We start from the raw sequence: 18289 nt of genomic DNA, 5'->3' as shown, positions 1-18289 counted from the left end.
AGTCAAATACGAGTTGAAATAAACTTTAATTTTTAAATAATAAAAATCAACTTTATTTAAGCAAATAAAGAACTAACTTAAATACAACAAAATAATAGTCAATATTTAAAATTATTAAAAAATAAACATTTTTTTAAGGGATTTTTTCGATTTCCAAAAAAATCGTTTTAAATCCTTTTTATAATTATTTGATCAACTATTAATTTATTTACTCGTACAACCACAATAACAACAACAACAACTACAAAACCCATAAGAAATAGTAAAAACTACCAAATATTTAAGCAAAAAGAAAGTAAAGAAAAAAACCAAAAGAAAAAATATTTAAAATAATCCACTACAATTTTATTCTTACATATTTATCAATCAGAAAAAATATAACAACAATAATACCAACAAAAAAAAAAACAGCAACCACAACAACAACAAAACAAAACCCAATTACAAAAACAATAGTGTTAATAATCAAGCATAATCCACACAATTAGAAAAACCAATAATTAAAACTAATTTATAATAAATTTTGTTTCTAATTTTAAAACAAAATTTTAAGTTTTTTTTTAAATTTTATTTGTTTTGTGTTTCTATAAATTAAGTGTTAAGTCCTTTTTATTATTATTATTAAAAAGAATACAAAAAAAGCAAATGTACTGTTGTAAATGTTTAAGCGTGAAACAAAAAAATTTATAATTTTTATTAAAAAATTACAAAAAAAAAAGACAAAAAATAATTTAAAATAAATTTAAAATAAAAAAATACTACAACACAGGGTGATATAAACAAAAATTTATAAAAAAATAAATTATGAGACAAAAATATAGTTATGAACAAAATTTATGGTTTTTTGAGGCAGAAATATGATTTTACATAAAAAAATTTCAATATTTTAGTTTGAATTTATAATTTTTTAATATAATTTGTGTAAAATTTAAACCAAAAATAAAATATATCTTAAAAACTAACAAATTATGAAGCATATTTGATAAAAAATAACTAATTTTTCAAAAATTTTCCTTAATAACTGAAAAGAAAAAAAGTACCCAAAAAGTACTATTTCACTAAAACCCCGTGTTTTTCAATAAACTTTCCAAAATTGTTATGAATATAACAAAGCTGACAAAAAAACAAATTTTTGGGAAAATTAATTGTTTTTTAAAAAAGTACTTTTTAATTAAAAGTACTAAATATTAAAAAATTTTATGAAATATAGATATTTTTGTAATTTTTAAAAAGAAATTGCTAATAATTTTTCTAAAAAAGTACTTTTTTTAAAAAGTACCAAATTTTTTATTTTCAACACAAATTTTTCAAAAACACTTGTTTTTATAAAATATTTCAGTAAACCCCAGTTTTTCAACAAACCTTCCAAAATTATTATAAATATAAACCAAGCTGTCAAGAAAAACTAGTTTTAGTGAAAATTTATTATTTTTCAAAAAGTACTAAATATTAAAAAATATATGAAATATCTATATATATTTATAATTTTTGAAAAGAAATAAAATTTTTCTTAATATAGTACTTTTTTGGAAAAAGTACTTTTTCATAAAGTACCAAATGTCTTAAAAATTTTATAAAATACTATTTATTTTTACTACATTTTCAAAAGAAATAGTCCAAAAATACTTGTTTTTATGAAATACCCCCTAAAATCAGAAAAATAAAAAAAGTACCAAAATAGTACTTTTTTAAAATTTCTTAATAAATCTTTTAAAATTCGTATAAATATTACAAAAGTGTGAAAAAAAACTAATTTTAATGAAAATTTATTATTTTTGAAAAAGTACTTTTTAATAAAAAGTACTAAATATTAAAAAGTATATGAAATATCTATATATATTTATAATTTTTGAAAAGAAATAAAATTTTTCTTAATTTAGTACTTTTTCTGAAAAAGTACTTTTTCATAAAGTACCAAAGTTTTAAAAAATTTATAAAATACTATTTATTTTTATTCCATTTTCAAGAGAAATTGTCTAAAAATATTTGTTTTTATGAATTACTCCCTAAAATCAGAAAAGTAAAAAAAGTAGCAAAATAGTACTTTTTTAAAATTTCTTAATAAAACTTTGAAAATTCTTATAAATATTACAAAAATGTGAAGAAAAACAAATTTTAGAGAAAATTGAAATTTTTTAAAAAAGTACTTTTTTTAAAAAGTACTAAAATTGAAAAATTTATGAAATATATATATTTGTAGTTCTTTTTCTGAAAATATACTTTTTTATAAAGTACCAAAATTTTAAAATACTTAAGAAGTACTATTTTTTAATTTTCAAGAGAAATGGTCCAAAAATACATACTTGTTTTTATAAAATATCTCTTAAAATCAGAAAAAAAAGTACTTTTTTAGTACCAATTTTTTTATTTTCAAGAAAAATTCTTCTTGTTTTTATATAAGAATTCTTATAAATATAACAAAACTGTCCAGAAAAACCAATTCTGCAAAAAATTTATTTTTTTTGAAAAAATACTACATATTTAGTAAAAAGTACTAAATATTAAAAAATGTAATTTTTTAAATAATATGATTAAAATATTTGAGAAATTTTTATAAAATTTCTTTAATATACAGTGGTACTTTTGCTGAAAAAGTATTTTTTTAAAAAGTACCAACATTTTATCAATTAAAATCAGAAAATTAAAAAAATTAAAAATGTACCAAAATAGTACTATTTCACTGAACCCCAGTTTTTCAATAAACTTTCCAGACTTCTTATAATTATAATATAGCTGTCAAGAAAAACTAATTTTATGGAAAATTTATTTTTTTGGAAAAAAGTACTTTTTATTAAAAAGTACTAAATATTAAAAAAATTATGATATACATATATTAATGTAATTTTTGAAATGAAATTACTAATAATTGAGAAATTTGTTTTTATATAGTACTTTTCTGAAAAAGTACTTTTTTAAAAAGTACCAAAATTTTCAAAAATTTATGAAATTTATTTTTAATTTCAAGACAAATTGTCCAATAATGCTTTTTTTTATAAAATCAAAAATGTTAAAAAGTACCCAAATAGTACTACTTAAATTTTCTTATAAGACTTATTACAAAAGTTTGAAAAAAAACTTTTGTAAACAAAGTTTATTGAAAACCCCAGTTTTTCAATAAACTTTCCAGACTTATAAATATAATATAGCTGTCAAGAAAAACTATTTTTATGGAAAATTAATTTTTTTGGAAAAAAGTACTTTTTATTAAAAAGTACTAAAAATTAAAAAAATTACGAAATATATATATTAATGTAATTTTTGAAATTAAATTGCTAATGATTGAGAAATTTGTTTTTATATAGTACTTTTCTGAAAAAGTACTTTTTTAAAAAGTACCAAAATTTTCAAAAATTTATGAAATTTTATTTTTTTTAATTTCTAGACAAATTGTCCAATAATGCTTTTTTATAAAATCAAAAATGTTAAAAAGTACCCCAAGAGTACCATTTCAATTTTCTTAATAAAACTTATTACAAAATTTTGAAAAAAAAAACAAATTTGTATCAAAAATGTATCAAATATATAATTGAACATTTTCATATAATTGTTCTTAATATAATAAATTTTCTGGAAAAGTACTTTTTTTATTAAGTACCAAAGTTTTAAAAATAATATGAAATACAATTTTTTTTTTCAATAGAAATTGTCCAAAAACAGTTGTTTTTATAAAATATATGTTAATATCAGAAATATAAAAAAGGTACCAAATTAGTACTATTTCTATTTTCTTAATAAAACTTTCAAAATTTTATGAAATACTATTTTTTTAATTTTCAAAAGAAATTTATTAAAAATTCTTGTTTTTATGAAATATCTCTGAAAATCAGAAATGTAAAAAAGGTACCAAATTAGTACTTTTTCAATTTTCATAATAAAACTTTCAAAAAAAGTATAAAAAGTACCAACATTTTGTTAATTTTAATTCAATATAATATGCACTGCTACTTATTATTAAAAAAGTACTTTTTTAAAAGTACCAAATGCTCAAAAAAGTATTTTAGAAAAGCCTACTGTATCGGACAAATGTATGTCCGATACATTTGAAAAGTACCTTTCCCTAGTACTTTTCATAAAGTGCTATATAAAAACGTACTATTTCTGAGAAAAGTATATAAAATTCTAAAAGTTATATAAAGTACTATTTGAGAGAAGTACTTTTATTATTCAAAAACTCCTTTAAATATTCTTAAAGTAAAAAATATTGTCAATATTAAACATTTTCAAAAAGTACCCAAAAATAACTTTTTCTAATAAAAGTTTTTTTTTTAAATTATACTTCGTTAAGTACAATAAAAAGTCCCCTAAATATTAAAAATTTTCATGAGGTAATATTTTTCCACAAACATTTTTTCAAATTACTGTAAATATTCCAAAAAGAAACTAAAGGCACGGTTTCCAAAATTTTTTTTTTTTTCAGTGAAATGTTTATATTTCAAAACTCGTTATACACTTTTTCCAAAATGGGTTAAATTTTACACAAATTTATTAAAAATTTCAGAATTTTGAGCAAGATAAAATTTTATACAAAATTATGTTGCTTATTTATATATAATTTTATAAATATTACAAATATATCATTTCAAATAAACATTTTTAATCTTCCATTTCTTTTTTAATTTCCTTTTAAAAACCAAAAATTATTAGCATTACTAACAATAATAATAAAAAAAATGTTCTCTAATTAATATAAAAAAAAACCAAAAAAAAAACTAAACAACTTTTTAGAATTTACTTAATTTTTAAAATAGTCCTAAAATAAATTAACTAAATAAATTAAACAAAAACCAGTAAAAAAAACCATAAATATTTATGAAATAATCAAAATAATATTGAAAATATGCCACATACACACAACACAAGTTATTGTATTTTTAAATTCGTAAATTAAAAAAAAAAAAAAACTTAAAAATTTGTCTAAAACAAACAAAAAAAAAACTCTAATTACACAAAATTTTTAATTGTAAAATCTTTAAAACAAAAATGAAAACTGAACAAAAAGTGCTGTTTAAACAGCATTAAAATTGAAAAAAAAAATTATAAGACACACTAACACATAAACACAAACTCGATATTTGTCAAATATTAATTAGTATTAAACAAAAAGAAGAATAATTAATGAAAAAAAAAAAATGAAAGTCGATTTAATAAAAAAAAAATAATGAATTTATGAATTAAATGTATAAAATGAACGGAGTTTTATTTTAATTAAGGGGGGGGGGGGAGAAGTCAAAAAGGTCAACAATTTTAAAAAATTTTAAAAAGATAAAAAATGTTATTTGTTAAAAAGGGGTTTCTAATTTTTCTATAGAAAACTTGAAGTATAACAGTTTTTTTTTATAGAAAAATAATGAAAAGTTTCCGTATTACAATATTTTTTCTGTAGAAAAATTTGAGTATTTTTTTATAGAAACTGTTTTCCGCTATAGGAAAATCTGTGTATAACAGTTTTTTTCTCGAAATATTTGTTTATAACAGTTTTTTCGACAGAAAAATTTACATATAACAGTATTTTCTGAAGAAAACTTTTAGTGTAATATGTAGTTTTTTCCTATAAAAAAATTTCCGTATAAAGTACTTTTGGAAAAAGTACATTTTGAAAAAAGTACTTTTGGAAAAAGTACATTTTGAAAAAAGTACTTTTCAATAAAGTACCTTTTGGAAAAAGTACTTTTCAATAAAGTCCCTTTTGGAAAAAGAATTTTTCAATAAAGTACCTTTTGAAAAAAGTACTTTTCAATAAAGTTCCTTTTGAAAAAAGTACTTTTCAATAAAGTACCTTTTGGAAAAAGAATTTTTTAATAAAGTACCTTTTAAAAGAAGTTCTTTTTAATGATGTACCTTTTAAAAAAAGTACTTTTTAATAAAGAAACTTCTGAAAAAATGCTTTTTAATAAATTACCTTTTGGAGAAAGTACTTTTTAATAAAGTACCTTTTTTAATAAAGTACCTTTTGAAAAAAGTACTTTTTAAGAAAATACCTTTTAGAAAAAGTACTTTTTAATGATGTACCTTTTAAAAAAGTACTTTTTAATGATGTACCTTTTAAAAAACTACTTTTTAATGATGTACCTTTTAAAAAAGTACTTTTCAGTAAAGTACCTTTTGAAAAAAATGTTTTTTAATAAATTACCTTTTGGAAAAAGTACTTTTTAATGAAGTACCTTTTCAAAAAGTCCTTTTTAATAAAGTACCTTTTGGAAAAAGTACTTTTTAATAAAGTACCTTTTGGGAAAAAGTACTTTTTAATAAAGTACCTTTTGGAAAAAGTACTTTTTAATAAAGTACCTTTTGGAAAAAGTACTTTTTAATAAAGTACCTTTTGGAAAAAGTACTTTTTAATAAAGTACCTTTTGGAAAAAGTACTTTTTAATAAAGTACCTTTTGGAAAAAGTAGTTTTTAATGATGTACCTTTTAAAAAAGTACTTTTCAATAAAGTACCTTTTGATAAAAATGTTTTTTAATAAATTACCTTTTGGAAAAAGTACTTTTTAATGCAGTACCTTTTAAAAAAAGTACCTTTTAATGAAGTACCTTTTAAAAAAAGTACCTTTTGGAAAAAGTACTTTTTAATAAAGTACCTTTTGGAAAAAGTACTTTTTAATAAAGTACCTTTTGGAAAAAGTAGTTTTTAATGATGTACCTTTTAAAAAAGTACTTTTCAATAAAGTACCTTTTGATAAAAATGTTTTTTAATAAATTACCTTTTGGAAAAAGTACTTTTTAATGCAGTACCTTTTAAAAAAAGTACCTTTTAATGAAGTACCTTTTAAAAAAAGTACCTTTTGGAAAAAATACTTTTTAATAAAGTACGGTTTTTCTATAGAAACATTTCCGTATAACAGTTATTTCTATAGAAATATTTCTGTATTATTTCCATAGAAATATTTCTGTAGAAAAATTTGTATATAACAGTTTTTTATAGAAATATTTCCGTATAACAATTTTGTATAAAGATAAATTTCCGTATAACAACATTTTTTGTAGAAAAATTTTTGTATAACAGTTTTTTCTTTATAAATGTTTCCTTTCCATTCAGCGTAATCCTTTATTATATAGCAAAATGTTCGTATAACATTTTTTTCTACAGAAAGCTGTATTTTGTAAAGAAAAATGTTTGTATAACAATGTTTCTTTAAATAAATTTCCTTAAAACTGTTTTTATACCCTTCACCTTCGTGAGAAGGGTATATATAAGTTTGTCATTCCGTTTGTAATTTCTACATTTTTCATTTCCGGCCCTATAAAGTATATATATTCTGGATCCTTATAGATAGCGGAGTCGATTAAGCCATGTCCGTCTGTCTGTCTGTCTGTCTGTCCGTCTGTCTGTCTGTTGAAATCAATTTTCTGAAGACCCCAGATATCTTCGGGATCCAAATCTTCAATAATTCTGTCAGATATGCTTTCGAGAATTTTGCTATTTAAAATCTGCAAAATCGGTCCGCAAATGGCTGAGATATGAGGAAAAAACCAAGACAACCTCGATTTTTGACCTATTTTTGACGTATATCTGGATTTCTAAGACAATATGGATATCTAATGATAGATATTTCAAAGACATTTGCAACGACGTATATAAGACCATAGTAAGTTGGGCCTACAATGGGTCAAAATCGGAAAAAACTAATTTTAACCCGATTTTTAAAAAAAAAAAAAAATTGAAAAAACAAAAAAAAAATTTTTAATTTAAAAAAAAAAATTTTAAATTTAAAAAAAAAAAATTAAAATAACAATCGAAAAAACTGTTTTTCCAAAAAATGAAAAAAAATTAAATTTTGTTTAGCTAAATATATTTAAAACTTTTAAGTATAATTTGGTGAAGGGTATATAAGATTCGGCATAGCCGAATATAGCACTCTTACTTGATTCTATGTAAAAAGTTCCGCATAACAGTTTTTTTTCTATAGAAAACTTTGTGATTAAAAGTTTATTCTGTCAAAACATTAATATATAATAGTTGAATAGGAAAATTTGTGTATAACAGTTTCTCTATAGACAAATTTGAATATAACAGATTTTTCTAGAGAAAACTTCGTATATAACAGTTTTATTTATAGAAAAAAGTTTATTTTATAACAAATTTGGTATTTTATCTAAAGAAAACTTGGTATATCAAATTGTTTTAAAGAAAACCTGGTGTATAACATTATTTTTTCTAAAGAATACTATGTTTATAACACTTTGGCCTACAGAGAACTGTTATCTTTATCGAAAATATTGTTTTATTATGGAGAGTATTTTTTAAAGAAAGTACTGTGTATAACAGTTTTTTATAAAGAAAGATTTTTCTATAACTTTTTTTCTATAGAAAAATGTGTGTATTATAGTATTTTCTACAGAAAAAAATGTTTATAACAGTTTTTTATATAGAACATTTTGTGTGCAACAGTTTTCCTTTAAAAATGTTGGTGTATAACAGTTTTTTCTTTAGAAATTATTGTGTATAACAGTTGTTTCTACAGAAACCATCTTGTATAACAGTTTTTTTTCTATAAAAACATTAATGTATAACAGTTTTTCTATGGTAAAGTTTGTGTATAAAATTTTGTTAACGAAAACTTGATGTATAACAGTTTTTTTTCCATAGAAAACTATGTTCATAACACATTGGTCTACAGAAAACATGTAGCATCACTCATATCTGTATCGTAAATATTGTTTATAACAGTTTTATTATGAAAACTATTCTTTGTTATGGAAAGCATACGCAGAATGAAATTATTCTGCTAAATATTATTAAATTAAGGCCCATTGATTTCCGGCCTGTCTTTTTTAATAGCTCTGCCTGGTTTCTTTTGTGCCTTTGGTTTGTGTATGTACTACCATCTACATGTCAAAAATAAAGGTTGGTAACTTGGCTAAGTCAGCAACCTTACGGCCAGTTAAACTCATATTATACAAACTACTCCTCAAGCTGTTTCACCTTTAATCCATTAATGTTTACAGTACCATCTAGATGTTAGTTATAAACATAACTTAGCTAAGCCATTAACCTTAATGCAAGTTAATATTATTATAATGAACACAGCTTTCGTAACTATTATATTTTCTTTTACAATTTGGTTCATCATACTGTTCAGATGAACAAAACAATTTGTATACCCTACACCACAATGGTGGGTAGGATATATTGGGTTAGTGCTGAAATATTGTCCCAACACCGACCTTAAAGTAGACCAATCTGCTCAGGATCACTTTCTGAGTCGGAATTTAATTTTGATAATTTTAACATCATTCGAATTTTAAATGTCTATGTCGAGAAAAGTTGGGTATGAATAATTCAGTCATATGAACAGCGTGAACTTGTTCAATCATATTGATCTTTATTGTTCTTTTTATTCACTTTATTCATTTTGGTCCTTTGGTATTACTGTAGATGTTTGAAACTTATCTTTAGAAAACGTTTTTAAATGGGATTTATGTTGCTAAAATTTTATATAATTACCATCTTCTTTTCTTTATTGTTAAAATCATGACAATATGTGACCTGTTCGTTTAGTGCACTGCAAAAACATTAGCAATGCAATTGTTGATCACTTAGTTCAGTCAAACACCACTGAATAGAAATGAACGAAAAGAACAAACTTGTTCATTTATTTGTTCTGTACAAAAAATTACCAATCAGTAAAAAGAACGATTATGTCCAACTCTACTTTACAGACTGTTGAATTCAAATTAATAGTGCAATTTCATAACAATATCTTGTCATTATTTGAAATTCCCTATATTCAGAACTTTGTTTTTATTTAATTTTATTTTTATAAAATATACAATAATCGATTTTAATTAATAAAATTGTTAACTTAGAACTAAAACAATTTTTTTTTTAAAAATTTCTCGTTTATAGAAAAGTTTCATAAGATTAATTTTACAAATAAATTTAGTTTAAAGAATTTTTGTAAAAAATTCCTTAGTAGGTAATTACAATATATAAAAAAAACATATAATTTTGAAGGCCAATAAATTAATTAAAAGTAAATGTTATTATTTATATATAAAAAAACACTCAATAAATTTAAATTCCATTTGTAATGTTTGCAAAAATAAAAGCTTTACTTTCTGCAGCTTACTAATTTACATGACTTCTAAGCTTTTTTTTATTAAAAAACAATTCAATTCATTTTCATTTTACTTAAAGGAAGCACCTAAGGATTTTGTTGTTTTGTTTTAATAATGTTTCCCAAAAGCTTTTCTTTTATAAAAAAAAAACTTACAAAAAAAGCTTTCAAGAGCACCTTGACCCATTACAAAGAAAACTGGCAAGATTTTCATGTTGCATCATTTATGTTTACAATAACGATTAGTTATTTAAGTTAATAACCCATTTTTTTTCTATTTAAACAAACAAAAAATATAACACGGCTTAATAATAACACAACTTATCTAGTGGATGTAAATGGAAAAGCTTTTAAGCTCACGCCAGCACACCATCCAGGGCATGTATAACACCATTTGTGGCCGGTATATTGGAGGCTACCATTTGCGTGTCGTTCACCTTGATCTTGCCCGCTGAGGTCTTTTGCAATATAACAGTTTTACCGGTCAGCAAAGAGTCCTTAACTTGATAGAATCTCATGCCGGCGGAGAACAGGGTACCCGATACAATATGTTTCATGGCAAATTCTTCGGCTGCTTCTTTGTTGTTGGTGAGTTTTTCCAAAGTATCGGATTCAATTTCGGTGAAACTTTTGTCAACGGGTGCAAAGACGGTGTAGGTTTTGATGCCTGTTATGAAAAGGAAAATAATGTTTATTGTAAGTTATTTATTAACAATTTTCTTTGTGAGTTACCTTTACTTTGTAATTTCTCCGAGAGTCCTGAGGTGTATAAAATCTTTAAGAAGGTGGAGAAACGATTTTCTCTATCCGATTGCAAGGTTTGCAGAAGATCTCCCACGGGCAGAGGGAACATGACACGATCGACAGCATGAGCTATGCCTTGAGGGATCTTTATGTCCTTCTTGTTCAAAACAACCATGGCGCCGTTAATGGTGGTGAGCTAGAAAGGAAATGAATTCCATAAATATCAGTATAACAGTTTTTCTTTATAACTCTGTAGAAAATGTCTGCATAAGAGCTTTTTCTACAGAAAAATTTCTGTATAACAGTTTTTTTCTATAGAAAAATTTCTGTATAGCAGATTTTTCTATAGAAAACATTCTGTATAACTGTTTTTTCTATAGAAAAATGTGTGTATAACAGTTTTTTTTTAGAAAAATGTGTGAATAACAGTGTTATACAGAAAAAATTCTGTATAACAGTTTTTTCTACAGAAAAAATTCTGTATAACAGTTTTTTCTATAGAAAAAATTCTGTATAACAGTTTTTTCTATAGAAAAAATTCTGTATAACAGTTTCTATAGAAAAAATTCAGTATAACAGTTTTTTCTATAGAAAAAATTCAGTATAACAGTTTTTTCAATAGAAAAAATTCAGTATAACAGTTTTTTCAATAGAAAAAATTCAGTATAACAGTTTTTTCTATAGAAAACATTCTGTATAACAGTTTTTTCTATAGAAAACATTCTGTATAACAGTTTTTTCTATAGAAAACATTCTGTATAACAGTTTTTTCTATAGAAAACATTCTGTATAACAGTTTTTTCTATAGAAAACATTCTGTATAACAGTTTTTTCTATAGAAAAAATTCTGTATAACAGTTTTTTCTATAGAAAAAATTCTGTATAACAGTTTTTTCTATAGAAAAAATTCTGTATAACAGTTTTTTCAATAGAAAAAATTCAGTATAACAGTTTTTTCAATAGAAAAAATTCAGTATAACAGTTTTTTCTATAGAAAACATTCTGTATAACAGTTTTTTCTATAGAAAACATTCTGTATAAAAGTTTTTTCTATAGAAAAAATTCTGTATACCAGTTTTTTCTATAGAAAAAATTCTTTATAACAGTTTTTTCTATAGAAAAAATTCTTTATAACAGTTTTTTCTATAGAAAACATTCTGTATAACAGTTTTTTCTATAGAAAACATTCTGTATAACAGTTTTTTCTATAGAAAACATTCTGTATAACAGTTTTTTCTATAGAAAACATTCTGTATAACAGTTTTTTCTATAGAAAAAATTCTGTATAACAGTTTTTTCTATAGAAAAAATTCTGTATAACAGTTTTTTCTATAGAAAAAATTCTGTATAACAGTTTTTTCTATAGAAAAAATTCTGTATAACAGTTTTTTCTATAGAAAAAATTCTGTATAACAGTTTTTTCTATAGAAAAAATTCTGTATAACAGTTTTTTCTATAGAAAAAATTCTGTATAACAGTTTTTTCTATAGAAAAAATTCTGTATAACAGTTTTTTCTATAGAAAAAATTCTGTATAACAGTTTTTTCTATAGAAAAAATTCTGTATAACAGTTTTTTCTATAGAAAAAATTCTGTATAACAGTTTTTTCTATAGAAAAAATTCTGTATAACAGTTTTTTCTATAGAAAAAATTCTGTATAACAGTTTTTTCTACAGAAAAAATTCTGTATAACAGTTTTTTCTACAGAAAAAATTCTGTATAACAGTTTTTTCTATAGAAAAAATTCTGTATAACAGTTTTTTCTATAGAAAAAATTCTGTATAACAGTTTCTATAGAAAAAATTCAGTATAACAGTTTTTTCTATAGAAAAAATTCAGTATAACAGTTTTTTCAATAGAAAAAATTCAGTATAACAGTTTTTTCAATAGAAAAAATTCAGTATAACAGTTTTTTCTATAGAAAACATTCTGTATAACAGTTTTTTCTATAGAAAACATTCTGTATAACAGTTTTTTCTATAGAAAAAATTCTGTATACCAGTTTTTTCTATAGAAAAAATTCTTTATAACAGTTTTTTCTATAGAAAACATTCTGTATAACAGTTTTTTCTATAGAAAACATTCTGTATAACAGTTTTTTCTATAGAAAACATTCTGTATAACAGTTTTTTCTATAGAAAACATTCTGTATAACAGTTTTTTCTATAGAAAAAATTCTGTATAACAGTTTTTTCTATAGAAAAAATTCTGTATAACAGTTTTTTCTATAGAAAAAATTCTGTATAACAGTTTTTTCAATAGAAAAAATTCAGTATAACAGTTTTTTCAATAGAAAAAATTCAGTATAACAGTTTTTTCTATAGAAAACATTCTGTATAACAGTTTTTTCTATAGAAAACATTCTGTATAAAAGTTTTTTCTATAGAAAAAATTCTGTATACCAGTTTTTTCTATAGAAAAAATTCTTTATAACAGTTTTTTCTATAGAAAAAATTCTTTATAACAGTTTTTTCTATAGAAAACATTCTGTATAACAGTTTTTTCTATAGAAAACATTCTGTATAACAGTTTTTTCTATAGAAAACATTCTGTATAACAGTTTTTTCTATAGAAAACATTCTGTATAACAGTTTTTTCTATAGAAAAAATTCTGTATAACAGTTTTTTCTATAGAAAAAATTCTGTATAACAGTTTTTTCTATAGAAAAAATTCTGTATAACAGTTTTTTCTATAGAAAAAATTCTGTATAACAGTTTTTTCTATAGAAAAAATTCTGTATAACAGTTTTTTCTATAGAAAAAATTCTGTATAACAGTTTTTTCTATAGAAAAAATTCTGTATAACAGTTTTTTCTATAGAAAAAATTCTGTATAACAGTTTTTTCTATAGAAAAAATTCTGTATAACAGTTTTTTCTATAGAAAAAATTCTGTATAACAGTTTTTTCTATAGAAAAAATTCTGTATAACAGTTTTTTCTATAGAAAAAATTCTGTATAACAGTTTTTTCTATAGAAAAAATTCTGTATAACAGTTTTTTCTATAGAAAAAATTCTGTATAACAGTTTTTTCTATAGAAAAAATACTGTATAACAGTTTTTTCTGAAGAAAAAATACTGTATAACAGTTTTTTCTGAAGAAAAAATTCTGTATAACAGTTTTTTCTATAGAAAAAATTCAGTATAACAGTTTTTTCTATAGAAAAAATTCAGTATAACAGTTTTTTCTATAGAAAAAATTCAGTATAACAGTTTTTTCTATAGAAAAAATTCAGTATAACAGTTTTTTCTATAGAAAAAATTCAGTATAACAGTTTTTTCTATAGAAAAAATTCAGTATAACAGTTTTTTCTATAGAAAAAATTCAGTATAACAGTTTTTTCTATAGAAAAAATTCAGTATAACAGTTTTTTCTATAGAAAAAATTCAGTATAACAGTTTTTTCTATAGAAAAAATTCAGTATAACAGTTTTTTCTATAGAAAAAATTCAGTATAACAGTTTTTTCTACAGAAAAAATTCAGTATAACAGTTTTTTCTACAGAAAAAATTCAGTATAACAGTTTTTTCTACAGAAACAGTTTTTTTATAGAAAAATGCCAGTATAACAGTTTTTTCTACATAAAAATGTTTGTATAACAGTTTTTTCTACAGAAAAATGTCTGTATCAAAGTATTTTTATAGAAAATATTTATATATAATAGTTTTTTCTGTATAAAAATGTCTGTATAACAGTTTTATCTCTGTACAAATTACTGTATAACAGTTCTTTCTATCGAAAAATGTCTGTAAATATTTTTTTCTATAGAAAAAATATAACAGTTATTTCTGTTGGGAAATGTCTGCATAAAAGTTTTTTTCTATAGAAAAATGTCTGTATAACAGTTAAATTTTTCTATGTTAAAATATCTGTATAACACTTTTTCTATGCAAATTAACAGTATAACAGTGTTATTTCTATTCACTCCAACTTACTGTTACATCATTCCATTCCTGATCGTGCATATTATACTGATTTACTCTCAATTGGGTACCAGCCAAGGAAACGCCAGTCATCTCATCCTGTAAAGTGGCAATCTCAAAAGCTCCGGGAATAACATGATGCAATAAAAGCTTTAAGAAAAACAATAATTATATTTTTTAATAAAAACACAAGTATATTCGGATGATCCGAATCTTATATCCTTCAAATAAGTTTAAATAAAGGAGGCAATCTCTTTAAAGAGGACTTTGGAATACCTCTTATTTGACAAAAACATTTGTTTCTTGAACATATCGAAGCCAATTATGAATCAACTATGTTGATTTTCAATACCAAAATGATTGAACTTATGGAGACTGTAGGTCCCAAAGCCATCTGGAGACTTCGGAAAGTTAATTTCAACTAACAGACGGACATCCTTATATCAACCTTCATATGTATAAAGATCTAGTAATCATGAAGGCTATACAAAAAAATTGAATCAGAAACTTACCCCACTTAACAATCTAGGATTGGCCTTAAATTTCTCCTCAGCTCTCTCGGGTCCGCCCAATTGTACCAGCAAATTCTTAAAAGCCTTATCGGTAGGCACGAATATGGTATAGGGACCAGTTTCATTCAAAATACTATCCAAACCCGATTGTCTAAGATACTTGGACATGGCAAAGAGTCCATTGGATTTAAGTATCTGTATTAAATCATCACTGGGATTAGCGGAAGCAGAAGCATCCGAGGAGATCGTACCAGCTGCAGAAATTGTGGCTGATGAAGAGTCCGAAGTGGAAATTGAGGACTGTACATTCACCACGGAGGCCTTGTCTTGATGTTCGGATTCTTCTACCACAGCATCAGTATATTGTGGTGGTGGAGCAGACTGTTCAACTGTGGTTTCGGTAAGACGTTCGGTAATGGCCTGATAGGTTGAAGGTATGTAGACAGGTGACGAAGTGGGTACTGTGGTGTAGCGTGGTGAAGCGGTAGAGCGATAGGCGGAGTGATCATAGTGTCTGGTGGAAGACCGATGTATGTAAGGAGCTGGGGTAGTCGTATGATGATAGGGTGTGGTGTTTCTAGAGGTGTAATATCTATGGGTTGAAGCTCTAGTAGATGGTGGTGGTGGTGGAGGAGCTGGTGTGGTTGTGGTGGTAGTCGTTGTAGTGGTCGAGGTAGTGGTGCTGGGTCTTTGCGTGGTCTTAACAATATTGCCCGATTGTATTTCTACAATTTCATCGTTGGGCAAAGTAAGACGTGTCACAGAGGGAGGCAATTTTATATCACCATTACGTATGCGATCCAAAATACTTTCTACCTCGGATCCCGTCTGCTTGGTTTCCTTCTCACCATTGGCCTTAACACCCTGGATTTTGAAACTACCATCTGCTTGCTCTTCTAGATAAACATAAGTGGCCTTCTTTTTGGGTGGCAAAGTAGGAGCGGGCTTAGGTTGGGCCTTGGGTTTTGAACTCAAACCCTCAATTTCATAGCCATCGGGTATCAAGCCCTGTTTAGCCAATTCTTCCAAAGTAGGAGGCTCATCGGAATCAGATTGTATCACCGCAGTACTGGCTATACTATTGGCACCATTGGATACACCTTCCACACTGCCACCATACAAAGAAGCCAAATTGGATAGATCAACACCGCCTGGCAAATTTTGAGGATCTACGATTTCTTCGGGATTGGGAGAACGTAATATTTGCACTTTGCCGCCTCCGGGCAATACCAAATCCTTCTTCTTTTCCGGAGCCACATCAGCTATACTGAGTTTTCCTTGTCCCCCTGTGACTGCTTGCAGACCCTGGTCACCAAACAAACTTTGCAATTGATCCTGAGTATAGGATTGTTGACCTTTAACCAAATTGGGATCTGTGGTTCTAATCACTTGCACACGCTCTCCATTGGGCAATACCAAATCCATTTCCTCATAGGTCTTATTGCCCAAATCCTTTTGTGGCTGTTCAGCCAAGGCGGCCTTAAGTTGTTTCAAAAGTTCATCACGTCCGAAAGTTTTCACAGGTTTCTTGGCCACTGTTTTCTGGCCAAATTTACCGGGATCTGCTTTGATCTGATTGTAAACTGGTTTGGAGTGAATTTTGTGGGTGGTGGTTGAGGGTGTGGTGGTGGTAGTTGTTGTAGTGGTTGTCGTTGTGGTTGGATGTTCCTGATAGTATTGCTGCACAGCAGAGGCAAATGAGGGCAATTCAGAAGGTCCCACAGGTCGGCTGCGATTGGGTATATAATTGAATTGTTGCTGCTGTTGTGGAGTTTGTTGATAGACTTGTTGGGGCTGGGGATTTTGCACAATAGTGGGTATTACCTGCTGCTTGATGGTTTGTTGTTTGGCTAAAAATTCAGCATGTTGTTGCTTGACTTTATTCGAGGACTTTTCATATTGTTTTTGTACAAATTGCTCATGTTTCTGTATGAGTTTCTGTTTGTACTCCTGATCAGGGGATTGAGCCTGGCCTAAGTTTTGGAATTGTGGAGCCCCAAAGTTCTGTTGCTGTTGTTGCTGATGCTGCTGTTGCACAGCAGGAAATGCTGTGGAGGCTACATTAGCAAATGGCAGTTGAGGCACGGGTAAACCCAAATTGGGGGTCAACAAATATTGTTGCTGCTGCTGTTGTTGCGGCAATTTCTGTTGGGTTTGTGGCAAAAAGGTTTGCTGGGTTGTCTGCGGCTGTTGATGATGGATTTGTTGTTGTTGAGCATGTTGGGGTTGTTGCTGCTGCTGTTGTGGTTGTCCAAAGAATTGTGGTTGTGTGGAGAAAGGTTTTTGTGGTGCTGCATGTGTTTGGAAGGTGGGTACAGGAGCTTGTAGGGGCAATTTCTGTTGGGTTTGAGGCAGAATTTGTGGTGCCGAGGGGAAGGTCTGAGGCTGAGTTTGCGGTTGATATGCTTCATTAGGTAAAGTGGAATAGGGTGGTGGTGCATTTTGGAAGGGTTTGTTGTTGTAGGATCTTTGGGGCAAAGACTGCTGGGGTCCCACTTGCTGGCTGGCAAAATTACGCAAAGCCAGGAAATTTTGTTGATGCAAGTCCAAAGGTGCTGCAGCTGAAGGATGTTGCTGCTGTTGAGGTGCATGCTGTTGTTGCTGTTGAGGTGCATGTTGTTGTTGCTGTTGAGGTGCATGTTGTTGTTGCTGCTGTTGTTGTTGTGGATGTTGGAAATGTTGTGGCTGCTGGGGTTGATAATGTGGTACTTGATTTGTGTTTGGATTCCTTTGGAATTGTTGATTGTTGTTGTTATTTTGGAAATGTTGCTGTTGATGTTGCAGAGTTTGTGGAGAGTTGAAACGATGCTGTTGTTGCCTTTGTTGCTGTGTCTGCGCATGGGGCACTTCTCCGCTAGGCGACTGCTGCAGGAAGAGTCCCTGTTGTGGTCGTTGTTGCTGATGATGTGGTTGTTGTTGTTGCTGCTGTTGATGGACATCACTGTAGATTTGTTGCTGGGTATTTAATTGTCTGCGGAATTGATTGTGAAAAGAGGGAGGCTGAAATTATTGAAAAAAAGGGGAAATTAGTTAGAATTTTAAAAAGCAATGGA

At 26.2% G+C, this 18289-nt stretch overlaps 1 protein-coding gene across 1 annotated transcript; it reads right to left on the bottom strand.

The window, feature by feature from the left end:
- Positions 1-9736: 9736 nt before the first annotated feature.
- LOC135950891 (uncharacterized) lies at positions 9737-18068 on the bottom strand (the record flags this gene model as incomplete). Its single annotated transcript, XM_065500416.1, has 5 exons — positions 9737-10726; positions 10792-10999; positions 14737-14874; positions 15237-17376; positions 17503-18068. Coding segments are annotated over 5 exons (3363 nt in total), but the record flags the coding sequence as incomplete, so codon positions are not given.
- Positions 18069-18289: the final 221 nt, after the last annotated feature.

The sequence above is a fragment of the Calliphora vicina genome, chromosome 2 (genome assembly GCF_958450345.1).
Source record: "Calliphora vicina chromosome 2, idCalVici1.1, whole genome shotgun sequence".
Classification (NCBI taxonomy): Eukaryota; Metazoa; Arthropoda; class Insecta; order Diptera; family Calliphoridae; genus Calliphora; species Calliphora vicina.
This window is presented reverse-complemented; position numbering and strand designations above follow the sequence as displayed.